The sequence below is a fragment of the Fulvia fulva genome, chromosome 1 (assembly GCF_020509005.1).
Source record: "Fulvia fulva chromosome 1, complete sequence".
Taxonomy (NCBI): domain Eukaryota; kingdom Fungi; phylum Ascomycota; class Dothideomycetes; order Mycosphaerellales; family Mycosphaerellaceae; genus Fulvia; species Fulvia fulva.
The window spans coordinates 8,277,940-8,291,602 of record NC_063012.1 but is presented as its reverse complement, the minus strand read 5'-3'; the positions used below and the strand labels follow the sequence as shown (position 1 = coordinate 8,291,602).

The 13,663-nt window shown below is 52.7% G+C and overlaps 6 protein-coding genes across 6 annotated transcripts; 4 read left to right on the top strand and 2 right to left on the bottom strand.

The window, feature by feature from the left end:
• Positions 1 to 228: 228 nt before the first annotated feature.
• CLAFUR5_01623 (Lysine methyltransferasw) lies at positions 229 to 1,293 on the top strand (the record flags this gene model as incomplete). The annotated part of the gene is made up of 1 exon (XM_047900771.1): positions 229 to 1,293. The coding sequence occupies one exon, from the start codon at positions 229 to 231 to the stop codon at positions 1,291 to 1,293; it is 1,065 nt and encodes a 354-aa protein (XP_047755951.1).
• A 999-nt stretch (positions 1,294 to 2,292) lies between these two features.
• Positions 2,293 to 5,157, bottom strand: CLAFUR5_01622 (Glutaminase A; the record flags this gene model as incomplete). The annotated part of the gene is made up of 9 exons (XM_047900770.1): positions 2,293 to 2,395; positions 2,457 to 2,592; positions 2,644 to 3,022; positions 3,070 to 3,928; positions 3,980 to 4,500; positions 4,652 to 4,735; positions 4,803 to 4,857; positions 4,911 to 4,935; positions 4,992 to 5,157. 9 exons carry the CDS (start codon positions 5,155 to 5,157, stop codon positions 2,293 to 2,295), a joined length of 2,328 nt encoding a protein of 775 aa, XP_047755952.1.
• A 640-nt stretch (positions 5,158 to 5,797) lies between these two features.
• On the top strand, positions 5,798 to 6,319 carry CLAFUR5_01621 (uncharacterized protein; the record flags this gene model as incomplete). The annotated part of the gene is made up of 2 exons (XM_047900769.1): positions 5,798 to 6,035; positions 6,081 to 6,319. 2 exons carry the CDS (start codon positions 5,798 to 5,800, stop codon positions 6,317 to 6,319), a joined length of 477 nt encoding a protein of 158 aa, XP_047755949.1.
• A 1,104-nt stretch (positions 6,320 to 7,423) lies between these two features.
• CLAFUR5_01620 (uncharacterized protein) lies at positions 7,424 to 9,000 on the top strand (the record flags this gene model as incomplete). The annotated part of the gene is made up of 3 exons (XM_047900768.1): positions 7,424 to 7,438; positions 7,495 to 8,692; positions 8,744 to 9,000. 3 exons carry the CDS (start codon positions 7,424 to 7,426, stop codon positions 8,998 to 9,000), a joined length of 1,470 nt encoding a protein of 489 aa, XP_047755950.1.
• Positions 9,001 to 9,109: 109 nt separating this feature from the next.
• Positions 9,110 to 10,987, bottom strand: CLAFUR5_01619 (Efflux pump; the record flags this gene model as incomplete). The annotated part of the gene is made up of 3 exons (XM_047900767.1): positions 9,110 to 9,272; positions 9,323 to 10,300; positions 10,389 to 10,987. The coding sequence occupies 3 exons, from the start codon at positions 10,985 to 10,987 to the stop codon at positions 9,110 to 9,112; spliced, it is 1,740 nt and encodes a 579-aa protein (XP_047757254.1).
• Positions 10,988 to 12,229: 1,242 nt separating this feature from the next.
• On the top strand, positions 12,230 to 12,969 carry CLAFUR5_01618 (Peroxiredoxin, mitochondrial; the record flags this gene model as incomplete). The annotated part of the gene is made up of 2 exons (XM_047900766.1): positions 12,230 to 12,564; positions 12,627 to 12,969. 2 exons carry the CDS (start codon positions 12,230 to 12,232, stop codon positions 12,967 to 12,969), a joined length of 678 nt encoding a protein of 225 aa, XP_047757253.1.
• Between the last annotated feature and the right edge of the window lie 694 nt (positions 12,970 to 13,663).

The window sequence follows — 13,663 nt, the reverse complement described above, 5'->3', positions numbered from 1 at the left end:
GCTTATTACTGCGATGCATGTTGGAGACTGGAGGCGACGTGTGCTGCTCCAAATGTGTGGAAGAAGCGTCGTTCGGATGCATGTAGTCATGATTGGGGCATGTTTGTTGGTGAATGAAGACGCGTGAGGTTGGCAGTCGGGATGTTTTCAGCTTCAGGGTCCATTCTTGGCTGATGGAGACTCGATGAACATGGATGATGCCGCGGCCCTCCACGAGTCAGACGCAACATGCAGGTGACTGTGCCTTGGTCCGAATGCTTCGAGGTGACGGAGATTACCAATGCAGGCAGAGGTGTTGTTGCGACTCGCAACATAGCCGCAGGGACGCTCATACACGCGAGCGGGCCTCCTGCCTTTCACGTCGTCTTCAAACCATACGCAAAGGAGACTTGCGCGTTCTGCTTCGCGTGGGATCGTGGACGGACACTTCCGGTGCGCGACAATGTTACCGCCAAGGTCTTCTGCACGAGTGAATGTCAAGCACGGTGGGTAGAAGAGCAAGGCAAATTGGGTGTCGAGGCGTGGCTGTCGCTGGCTGCCTACGCAAGATCGAAGAAGAATGGTGCAGACCCGGACGAGGTGATGTCCGATGGGCCACAACCTGGCCTGGACGACATTCATACAGCATGGCGAGAGGCTGAGAAACGGGCAAAGATATTGCAGAAGCAGCGTACAGCCACCAGCCAGATCTCGAAATCGGACTGGAAACGGGCGCGAGCCGTCATCCAGAAGATGAATGAAGCTCTCGACTGGACCATGTTGTCCTACACGTTATGCGGCGCACTCTATCGTCATCAACATCCACTCGAATGGCAAAAAGAAGTGCTTGCGCTGGCGATGGACGAGCGGCCGTACAAGACCCAACACGACCTCCACGTCAGCTGCAATAGCTATGTTCAGCTCACATCCATCATGCCACTCCAGCTTCTGCCGAGTCTCACACCAGAGCTATGCAGGACGATGCTGATGGCGGACAACCACAACGCCTTCGGGATTCGTGCAGGCGGTGAAGATAGCGAGGAGTATATGGGCTATGGGGTCTATCCTTCATCGAGCTACTTCAACCACTCGTGCAGTCCGAATCTGAGCAAAAAGCGGGTAGGTCGATCGTGGGAGTTCAGAGCAGCGGAGGACATTGCTGCTGGCGAGCAGTGCTGTATCACGTATCTTGGTGGCGATGAGAAAGATCTGGACCGACAAGAACGCCAGAACAGGCTGATGGATGTATGGGGATTCGAGTGCTGCTGTACGCGATGTGTAGTAGAATTCAATAGTACTTCTATACCCATATGACCTGTGCCGTAATGTCCTGAATCCGCCGTGCTTGAACATTGAAGGTTATCTTGATTGACCGCACAGTATCAGCAACATTCCAAGCATTTGCTTCCGCAATGAAACTATTTCGACTAAGCTTTGCGTCTTCGGATCGATAGAAGGGGTGTAGGGTGTCGAGACTAAGAATCATTGTCAGCCAAAAATGCCAAGACTGACTTCACGTGGCCCACAGCCTGATGCTACTCAAGCATGCATGACCTCACCACTCCACGACTACGACACATGGCATATCGAATGAATGTTTACCAGTCAGTCTTGGAGATCTCATTGCATTGCATTGCATGTAAATTGTCTGTGATGAGTCTCGACCCATCGAAAAAAAATATCGGATTCTAACCGAATCGTGAATCGAGATCGATACAACATCGCTCCCACGGAGAGGCAAGAAGGATGTCAGCTTTGTGATCAAGGGAGTGAGGAGATTGTTGGCCTACCTCGAACTCTCAACCTTGAGATTCTCTTTGACCGTTCGAACGATGGTAAAAGTCTCACGCGCTAGCCACTGGTCGAAGTCAGTGGAAAACTCTACCGACCGCGAGAGAGTGCCTTGAGACGTACATTGTGCCACGTGGGATGCCAGTTGCGGCGGATTGGAAGAATTGCAGCTTCCGTAGCTAATGATTGGCCTGCGGAAAACCATTATTGTATATGTAGCACCGCAAAACGTCGAGGCGAGCAAGCTCGAGTTGCGGGGACTTGACTTCGCGGCTTGCAGCGACCAAGAACGAACCAGGCGGGCTTCCTGCAATACTCGATGATGAGCAGGTCGTTGTTCCATCCAAAGACTGTGCATTGTTGTGATTCGTATGTTGTTCGCTATGTTGTTGACGAAAAAGCAACGCGGACGCCGTCGAGCCTTGTCGACAGCTTCAACTCGTGCCTCCATTGTCTGAACAGAAAGGCTGTACATTTGCTCTGCTATCTGCATCTGTGCTGTCATGTCGTCAAACCAATCTTTCATTTCGGTAGAACAGTCCCGCTCGTCGGGGCACTGTTCAACGCAAGCGGTGCAAACATCCCACCAACGACAGGCCTCGCGATGAAGGTGATGCCGGGATAGCTACAACACAACAGTCAGCTTTCATTCACGAACCCAGCACGATGATGATAGAAACACCTACTTTCCACTGATCGTATCATAAAGATCAGTAAACGCAAAATTCGTCGGGGTCTGGTTGAGCCACTTGGCAATCGTGGAAATGAACCTGGTCTTTGTTGACGCAGAGGCAATGGCGGCACAAAAGATTTCCCAGTCGTCTATCAGAGTCGTCAGTCTGAGCCTTCCTTACTGAAGCCTTATCGACTCACTCTTGGTGTAAGTATGCCTGGTGTCCAGAGGCACGCCGAAAGCATTAAACTTTGTCGGGTAAAAGTTGCTCTGCATGTCGTAGACACTCTGCGGGACGAGCTGCAGACCCAGCTCCCTATCACTGTAGAGATTGTATAGCAGACTATACGAGCTAGCGTTACCGTAGTTGAATGTCGTGTGCGGTGGGCTATCATTATAGTTGATGCCCAAATTCTGCCATTTGGTAATGTAGTCGTGAGCGATGCGGGTGTAGTTCTGTCCGTCCGCAACATTGCCAGTGCGGTTCGCAATCTGGGCCATCGCTTCGATCCCGATTATCCCTTTGATGGCGAGATTCGTCTGGTTGGCCGCGGAGCCAGCGAAGTCGTCGGTGGAGATCTAGGGACTGGTCAGCAGCAGTTAGCTGGGATGAGGAAGATACATACTTGATTGGCAGGAATTAGTGCTTCGTCGACCAAGTATCCAGTCCATTGTTTCAGAATTTGGTAATGTTGAGTAAGGTAGGCATTGTCGTTCGCTCTTTGAGCATATGCCAAAGTCATGATTAGCATGTTACCACACTCCTCCAGTGGTTGAGCCTCAGCATTGCCGTCACTATGACCTGTGGCGTTAGGGAAGCTGCTTCCGATATCGTGGATCGAGTACTTGTTCGGCCAGTTTCCTGCTTCCTGGTTGATGAACAGTGGGTCCAGCAGCCATTTTAGTATTGCGGCGTTTGTGTAGAGTGCGATTGGATGGTACGGGAAAATCACATCAACCGTGTTGACGTTACCGTCAGAGCTGATCTCTTTCATGAACAAAAGTGGCTTGTCAGGGGTGTTGGTGTACTCAATCGCTCCCATAGCTTGTCTCGTTGCAAGAGAGGTCAATGAGACATAGTCCGAGCCACCAGCAGCGTTGGAGTCACTGGATATCCGTGAATCGAAGCTGGATGCCGTTGATTTTGCATTACTGAAGTCATTGTAGAAGAACTTGACTGCTGCAGCATCACTGGTGAAGTAGTTCGTCCACATGCATGGGAGCTGCTGAACGCCATTCTTTGTGCCTTGGAACTGTATGCATCGGTTCTGATGGAGACTGAGCTGGAACAATGTACTCTGCGTGCCGGAGCCGACCTGACCATAGTTCATTGCGTACCCAAAGACTGGGTAGGCCTGGTTGATAGGGCGATAGTTCGTGTCTCTGGTGTTTGGTAGCGTCCCGGACTTTGCAAAATTGCCTCGCACAGTCGTGTCGGCTCCAGACTGGAATGTCAGTCCGCTGACATTTGCTGTAGAGTAGTACCTTCGAAAGTACATTAGCGTCTCCTTCAACGAGTGCGCCAAGGCAGCTCACCAGTTGCCCCAGTCCGCCTGCTGATTCGTCTCTGAAAACTCCAGCTGAGTCTGCCTGAACACTTTGTGGTACGCAATGCCACCGCCAACTGCAGCAGCTTCCACAGTGATCGGGGAGAAAGTCGGGTGGGGTTGATTCAACGACGGCGTAGGACGATTGCCCTGTCCTTCGGCATAGATTGGGACCATCGTATGGGCAACAACATCAGGAACGGCGAAGGCTGTTTTGCTTCCAAATGTCGTCGATGCCTGAGAAGTAGAGACAGCGCTGGGCGCTGGACCGAAGCTCTTTGGAGTTGAATCTGTGTCGGTGGCAATGTTGCCGTACGACCATTGAGCTCGTGCACTGTGGTCACCAGCGACCCATTCGGCAGAAATGTCTGAGTATAGCTGAACGTTATGAGTCTTGCCATCGGTAGCATGAACATCGACGTTCATGTAAGTAAATGGAAGAGAAGATCGCAGCAAGTCATCCGGAGTCACGCTCGAAAGGAAAGTGATGACCATCTGGACAGGTCCGGCCTGCAAACAGAAGGATGTTAGCCATACTCGAGAAGCAAGTGGCAATGTCTTAGACTGTGGTGGACCGCTTGAGAGATGCACTGCACAACGCACTCCATGTACACCATAGTCTTGTACACTGCTCGATGCCAGGCACCCTTGAGAAACGTACCTGCATAGTGAAGATGGACTGCGTAGAAGTGTACTGGAACGATGTCTGGTTGACAAACACCGAGTTCGGCGGATTGCCCATCCACTTAGAGGAAGTATTAGTACTGGTATCGCTATGTCTCTGATGTAAAGGGTTTCGGAGGGTCGCTTACTGTGTACGTCGAGTTGTCTACCCGAATCATGCCAGCCCAGCCGGTGACCTGACCACTTCGAAATGTTAGTGTTGACGTTGCTGCATAGAAATGGATGACATGACATACAACCAAAAGGTGGGCCATTGTCCGGCTGCAATTCCAGAACACGTTAGCCATCGTTGCCATACCAGAGCAATCGAAACATACCCAGATAACCGCCGTTGCCGGCATCACTGCCAGCTTGGGACCATGTGCTGAGATAAGGCGACTTGACAGCCAGCGGAATGGCAGGTGGACGCAAAGGTGAAAAGCTCGAAGACTGTGCACCAACCACGGTGACTACGCCCGCTACGAGCAAAGATGGAATATGCATAATGAATAGGTTTGGGAAGGGTCCTTAGCCACGCCCGTCCGAAGATGCATCCTGTTCTTTTATACATATGAACGTCCGCACGATCGTACTCGGCTCACAAACGATAGTCCAGCCCTTCTACCAAGCCTTGCTCCCGGTGTCGACTCCACGAAGAGCTGCCTGGGAGGGATTCGATATCAAACCTTAGTCTAACGGCGGATACGATGCTCGAAGAGCCAATGATGAAACTTGGAGGAGAGCGCGAGCGCGATGCAACGACGCGACGGGTACTTCGTGCGTGTGTCGTGGCTAGAACCATCGGCGCAGCAGCAAGCGCAAGCCATCTTCCTGCATGAAATATTGACTTGGAGGTTCGGGCAGTCAGACCAGAGCATGTACAGGCCGGACCCTCCACAAGAGATGGCCGTGTCGATCTGATGCAGATAGGTTGTGGAGCATGACTTGCTATAGCCAATTTAGGGTGGTCTGCAAGCGTCTTCCGCGATGGGGAAGGTCAATGGGACAGCTAAAACGGCCCCAGCAGCCCCACGGGGTAGTATCTCGCTGTAGCTTTCGGGTCGTAGGATGAGATGTGAAGACGGGGAGTGGTTTGCCGAGCAAAGTCGCTGAAGACGACCGGTGGTGGAGGAGATGTGTGGTCATGATGGTCTTCCTTGTGATGAAATGGTGTTTGCAGAGTCGATGTCGTGATGGATCGTCACCCGCCGTGGAAGTCACACGAACAGCTCCACGGCTCCTGATGCGCGTAACCCTGATTCTCGCCTTGGATGCTGATGGCATCGCTGTCTCCAACGAGCTAGATCTTAGTCACTATGTGGACACTCGGCTCTCAAAAAACGATGCATACATCGAATGCCCATCTACTTGCACGAAACTAGGTAACCCTAATCTTGACTCATGCTGATGCTGCTGACAAGACAGAGAGGTACGACTCCGCCTGCCTACGGCACACCCACCCTACAAAGATCCCTGCCCTACTCTACGTCAACAGCCGGTGCATCTACAGCAGATCAAGATACGACATTTAGCATTTTCGAGCGACGTGTATCACGATTCTACAGCTGGAGGTTCGAGAGATGAATTCGGTAGAGTCGTTTCCGAGTATGCCGGCACAGTCTTCAAGCTACGTACGCCCGATGGGACGGCTGGCATCTACTCCTGATACCTACACGCTCACCAAACTCTCAAACCCTGACCCTGACGTACGCATCTTCAGTCCAGAAATGCATGCAATGCTTGATGCTACACTTTCAGCGAACTACTGAAGCATCCCGACAGAAATCCTACCAAAATTCTGCCAAGCTTCAGGTTCATCCTCCACCGACTCGACATCTCCAACACACGAGGATCTCGCACACGCTTGCACAAGCGTTCCGTGATGGAGGGCAAGCCGCAAACCTTTGGTTCGTGACCACTGACCAGACACATCCTGGTCGGTATCCATCATACGACAGGGCTTTGTCGGAACTCGGTCTCTATCGAGGTGGCATACGCACGCGATGTCGACGTTGCTTTCACACCAAATGCCTCGTGGACACTTCTCTGACGACGCGATGGCAGGTGATGCTGGACATGTTCTTGTGGAAGCATCGAGGAGGGGTAGCAAGAGTTGTGCACAGTCATTCCTAACCTTATTTATAATAACAAGTCTCAACCACTGACAGCGGCGGCGACGATCACTCACTGCCGATCTCATGCCAAGAGGGGCAAGCACAAGCACAAGGCGCGTCAAGCTTCTCTCAGCCATCAGTCATCTGCCAGCAGCCGCCATCTCCTCCTGCCTCCCCCTCTCATCACCACCCTCCTCGACCACCGGCCGGTGTTGAGCATGTGAAAGTCGCGCTTCCAACGACGATCTAGGTAGGAGCGATGCCGCCAATACACGATCGATTGTACCATGCCACGCCGTAGAAAGTCACCCTTCGATCGACACATCTCCTACACAGCCCATGAGGATAAGCACGAGCATGCACGCGCCCTCGCTGCGAAACGAGATGGGAGTCATGCACTGGCTACACAGAGCCTGAATGAAGTGGTCCAAGATACGCTACAATGCTGTGACGCAGTCAAAGGGCCGCATTCCCACGTCGTTCCATAAACGTCCCGCGGGCTCAGGAACACAGAAGCGCCAGTATAGGTGCTGCGCTCCGTTGCTGCATGCACAAAGACGATGTGAGGGTCTGTCCACCCGATATCAACATACGCATGCCTGGACGTAGCGGGAATCGCGAAGGAGTCGTCAGCAAGGCTGGTCTCCTGGCCCAGCATGCCACATTCCAATGTAAGATTGCTGCATTTCTTTGTTTACCATCTCACAATCCTGCCTTCCGGTCGCAGGCTACACGCTGTTGTATGTTCGTTAACTACACTGTCCTTTGTCTTTCCTGCATCGCTGCCATGCCGCCCAAGAAGGCGCAAACATCTGCGCCAGCCACTTCGCCTAAGAAAGGGAAAGCAACCGCTTCTGCAAGCCCCGCTGCGAGTACAAGGTCGTTACGAAAAGCCAATCCTTCAGCCGAAAAGGCACCAGACACAACCGAAAAGGAAGCAAAGGTTGCGAAAAAGCCATCGCCCGCTAAGAAGACCACTACAGCGCAAGGCACACGAGGAAGGTCAGCAAAGAGCCCTTCGCCCGTCAAATCCTCCAGAGATCCCACCATGCCAGCTGCCAACAAATCTGCTGCTGGAAGAGCAGGTAGCAAGAGGCCAGCACCAGAAGACGATGCTCCAGGGTCGCCGGCCAAACGTGGTCGTGGTCGTCCAAGGAAGGATGCGACACCCGTTGATGAAGACGATGTCATGGAGTCTATCGAAGAGCCCACGCGCCGTGCTCCAGGCAGACCACGAGCTGACACTTCACGATCACGAAGCAAAAGTGCAGCCAACAGACATCGCTCCGGGCAAGATCTGGAGAAGCAGCTGCAGCCTCTGACAGATGCTGATGATAAACCAAGGCAACGATCAGCCAGTCTGGCGAGGAGGGAAACTCCGTCGGATGGGTCTAAATTGACGCCATCACGCAAGAGGGCGAACACAGGCATGGCTCAAAGTGGTCTGTCCGAGTCAATGGTCCGCTCCTCAATCTCAGCTCGCCAACACCATCTCCAGACTCTGGATGGTGACGACGAAAGCGATACGGCAGACGTTGGGGAAGACAATGTGGTTCGAGCTGGCAACAATGATATCCGGCGAGGAGCGCCTGCCCAGGGCAAACGCGCCAGTCAGCAAGTTTCAGCGTCAGCAGCTCGCGGCGGACCTGGAGGTAGTTCAAAGAAGCCAAGCGTCTCTGGTACACCCATAGAAGCTGGAAACGGCTCAGTTACATCTTTTACCAACCCAGAGAACATCCCGGGTGATGATCACACCACCAGTTACGTCGATAGTCAAGGCCGTGGTCCCTTCAAGAATCCATTCCACGAGAAGATGCCACTGAAGGAGTCGTGGTACCGCAACATGCCGCCCATGTTTCCCTTTGGCGAGACGCCATACTTTGAGCAGAAGATGAGTGATCAGATTAATGCTGATCTGAGCAGAAGTAATCGCGACCCTGGCCGCTGAAGATAGACCATGTGCTAACGTTTCGTAGGCCACGAAGAGACGCTCGAGGCGCAGAAGAGGCAGAAGGGATCGGGAGGCCTCATTGGCAGCATCAGTAGCAGTATCAGCAGCATAGGAGGTGGCCTTGTGAATACGATCACAGGAGGTCCTTCTACTAGCCCGACCAAGAGCACCAAGAAAAAGACAACTGTCGAGGCTTTGAAGAAATTCACTCCCTGGGACTTGCCGGAAGTTGACTCGGATGTGATTCACAGCTTCGCTCGACAGTCGGGTATCGCTGCTTGATGGTAGATCAGGTCCGAGACTGGGAGACGCGAAGCAGAGATAATGGGATTCCCGATGGTTCATTTTTGTACTTCGTCACATGCAATGTACCTCTATTCTTCTATAGAATCTAATCTTTTGCCAGAATCTCACTTGCCAACTTGCTCTTTGCTCGGATTCTTGGTCCGTATAAGAGCAGTGCCCATGGCACTATGGTAAGGAGAAAGCCGATACCGCCCAGAAATCCGCCTGCTCCTTGGTAGGTCATTGCTCTGAACATTTGTCTTGTGAAACTGTGGAGCACGTCAGCTGTGATTCTGTCACAATAATGGTAAGTACTCACAGAGGAAATGCTCCAGCCAGCAAGTTTCGACAGAAGCTCTGGGCGGCTAAAGCACTGCTAGCGTATCGATGATACGAGTCCGCAAGGTAATTGAAAACCGCCAGATACACGCTGAACACGCCCATCGTCGCCAACGCAATTCCCAGTGTAGGGACAATCCAGTGGCATTGCGGGTAAGCTCCTGATACGCCAAACCATAGGATCCCAATGGGAAGTAAAGCAGACTCCACGCAAGCAAAATACAAACGTCCCTCTGGCCCTCGTAAGATCTCCCTGTGCGTTTCCGGGAGGTACTTGGTCGCAACCCGTTCCTGGTATATGCATATGAACGTGAATATCACTGCAGCAATGCTGATTGCTGCGAAGATGGCGCCTGTCTGCTGCAAGTCGAAGCCATAGGTGGTCGAGTAGATCAAGGGGATAGCGCTGAAAGTCATGTAAAGCACGCCCCAGCTGAAAGAGATCCAGAGGCTGAAGAAGAAGACGACCGGCTCTGTGATCAGCATGTGGAAAGGCCTGTACAACGAGATCCTGATCATGGTCGCAATACTGCTGCGTTCCTCGTCTGCTTTGCATTTCCATCTGATTCGTTGTATTGTCGTCTTCTGAGGGTCTGGTGCCGAAGGCATCGATACGCCGTAGTACCCGGCAGATTCCAGCTGATCGTACCATTTGTTCAGTGCCTTGGCCTTTCTGGAAAGGAGAACAGACCCTCTCGTCTCTTTGAAATAGAACACAATAAACACCATGAGAACCCCATCAACGATGACCTGCACCCAAAATATCCATCGCCAGCTGATGTGCTGTGCAATAAAACCACTGACAAGAGGTCCGAATCCAGTTCCAAACATTGCCGAGGCCGTGAACAAGGTCATTGCGGTATTTCGATCCGCGGCGTGGTATATATCACTCACGACTCCGCCCACCATGGTCGAGAAAGTGCTACTGGCGCAACCGACCAGGAACCTCCCTATGATCCTAAACAGAAGGGTGTTAGCCATACTCGACCACCACGTGGCAATTTCTCAGCAACTGCGACTAAGCTGGGGATGCCGCGCGCACTCACATTCCCGGATATGTAGGAGTCGTAGCACAGACGATCTGGAAAACCACCCATAGCAAACCTGTTGACAAGAAGATGGGTCTTCTTCCATTGATTTCTGAGAACGGAGCCAGGAACATGGGAGCAATGCCGAAACCACAGGTGAAAGTCGTGATACCGACCAGGCCGGCTAAGTTGGAGACGTTCCACTCAGTGATCATTTGATCGAGGCCAGAAGAGTAGGCGCCCGCATTGTAGGCCGTGAACATGGTGACAACGCAGGAAAGCCAGGTCATGAAGCTTTTTCGTTTCTCAGACCAGAGGAAGGGGGATGTGTATTTCTCCAGGTTCGGACATGGTGGTAGCGTCCCTACTACAGCAGTGTTCAACGATTCCTGGGACAGAAGGGCTGGTGCCGGTAGATCGGTCTCGAAGGTCAAATAATGCCACACGATCTCGTCGTCGGCGTTGATGCTACTAGCGGAATCATTGTGTCTGTTATCTCTATCACTCTCTGGCTTTACGATTCCAGGACTGAAGTGGCTCTTCTCCCCCTTTGACGAGTCCCGCGGCAATGCTACTTCTGGACTTGCCATCGAGCCAGAAGAACGAAAGGCCCCCATATAAGAATAAGAGAGGTTACAAAAAGGACAGCGACAAGAACATTACATACCCTCTCAGAGGTAGAGCGAAGTCGGGACTACACCACTTTTGATACGCCCCCTTCATCATGTAGGCCATGCGATAGTACGCCATGCAGAACCGAGAGCCGTACTTCCGTGGAGCCAGCAAGGCCGTTGTGAAACGCTTCGCGCCCTTCAACAATGCTACTGAATATTCCGTTGCCGCAATGCAGCCGCAAGTCGCAGAGGCTGATCGTCCCGTGCGGTAGTCCCAAGATCACAACCACTGACGCTCATGCTTAAGGTAACGCTTGGAGATGAGTCAAGTGCTTCACACTTCAGAGATGAAAGCAGTCCCACGTCACAGGGATGACGAGCTCCTCACGATCCACTCATTCCCCCCGCAACGTTGCCGAACGGCGTGTGGGAGATGTGGCCAGTCGTACGATTGGAGCGCACAATTTCTACCGGCCGACGCTCGGGCGCGACTCATTTTCTCGTCGTGCAAATGAACTGCTGTGATTGCATTCCTGCTTATTATTAGACTCGCCTTGCGACAGTATCCTGTCCCTTGTCGGAGGTGAATTGCTCTTTCCTGCAGGAAGACAAACGTCGCACGACTGCCGTCAGCCTCCTGGTCAGCAGAAGAACCTCGCTGCTGTGTATGCTGTTTGGGCGCGGTGCTTACAAACTTGGCCACGACCGTGATCACTCATCGACCGTCGCACCAGTCAGCTCAGATTGTTCATTGCGTTAGCAGACTGTTGAAGAACCTTTAGAGTGTGTGCCACAAGTTCACCAAGCAAGGTGTTGCAATCAATGCCAGGTGGGGGGCCTACATACGTTGAGGCTGCGGTATACTCAGCATGAGCCATATCAACCTCGAATGTCGTGTCGTCTTGGCAGGGTTGACGGGCACATTGTTTGTAGGAGGTACAGTAGGTCTACTATGTGCCTGGAGCGCGAATGCCAGGGACGCTTCCGTACTGGCTCTGAAATTTGATTGGCAAAGACCGACAATGACTTCGACGCAGCAGCTGGACATGGGTTAGTGGTAAATGACGTGCTCGCAGGGGTAGCATGTGCCCGCCGCATCAGCGACGGCTTGGAGGGGCAAAGAAGATTTCTTGTGTGTAAACAGTCAGAACAGTTGTCCTGCTTTCTTTCATCAACTCTACACCCTTTCGCGACATCAATACCCTCGTCCGACCAACATCACATCACCACATCACTACCGCAAACATGGCTTCCTCACTCCGCCTCGGTAGCACTGCACCAAACTTCGACGCCGAGACCACTGCAGGCCCAATCAACTTCCACGACTTCATTGGCGACAATTGGGTCATTCTGTTCTCTCACCCAGAGGACTACACTCCAGTTTGCACCACTGAGCTCGGTGCTTTCGCCAAGCTCGAGCCCGAGTTTACCAAGCGTGGCGCAAAGCTCATCGGTCTCAGTGCCAACACCATTGAGAGCCATGGCGGCTGGATCAAGGACATCAACGAGATTTCCGGCAGCAACCTCCGCTTCCCCATCATCGGTGACAAGGAGCGCAAGGTCGCTCTTGCCTACGACATGTGAGTGAAGCTGACAAACGCCCAGTACCTTTGTAGCACAAGACTGAATTGTGATCTTGCAGGATCGACCACCAGGATGCGACCAACGTTGACGAGAAGGGCATCGCCTTCACCATCCGCAGCGTCTTCATCATCGACCCAAAGAAGACCATCCGCCTGATCCTCTCCTACCCAGCTTCGACCGGCCGCAACACTGCCGAGGTTCTGCGCGTGCTCGATTCTCTCCAGACGGGTGACAAGCACAAGGTCACCACTCCAATCAACTGGGTGCCAGGTGACGATGTGATTGTGCACCCAAGCATCAAGACCCCTGAGGCCGAGAAGTTGTTCCCAAAGATGCAGGTCGTGAAGCCATATTTGCGATTCACACCTCTTCCAAAGGAGCAGACGTCTGCTGCGGTTTGACTTGGCGAACACAGCTTTAGGCAAGCGTGGGAGGCTCAATGGGGGAGATCGGTTACTGCCGAAGAATACTGAAGAGCAAGACCGCCTTGCTGGATTGAAGAGCTAGAACGTGCTTGCCCTATATTAGCGGAATGAAATGAGCAATGTTGCAAACAAGATGCGTCCATAAGGGTATGCCTTGAGATGTATAACCACCGTTATGGACATGAGCTCGCGCGCTATTCCCACACAAATGGCTGTTGCGGAGACTCTGTAGTCCCACTGAGTGTTGGATCGATGGTCTCAGGAGCACCATTGTTCGCGCGCGATGGATTCCTCGATCGAGCACTCCAGTATGCGAAGCGCCAGAACAGTTGTGTAGCTGGACCTGGACTTGCGATACTTTTTGTTCATGACGAAGTTACTGGAGTCGGCCTTATCTCTGTTGTACGCCACCTATAAAGCGGCTTGGCCCCTGTGCTGGTGAACGGGTCGCTTGTTGTCAGCCATCGGGTTTGAGACGTGTCCCCACGAGTTACCCTCTGCGCCGCACAGCTGAGATCAGCAATGGCTTGGTTGTTAGCAGGGTCATGCTGCAGCAACGGTAAGCTAAGATCGGACGCAGCCCAAGTAGATCCGCGCGGGATGTGAGTCGTCGTGACATGAGAGGAGCAGTGGTCCGGCCGTGGAGGTGTCCTTCCCCGTCTGCAAGTAC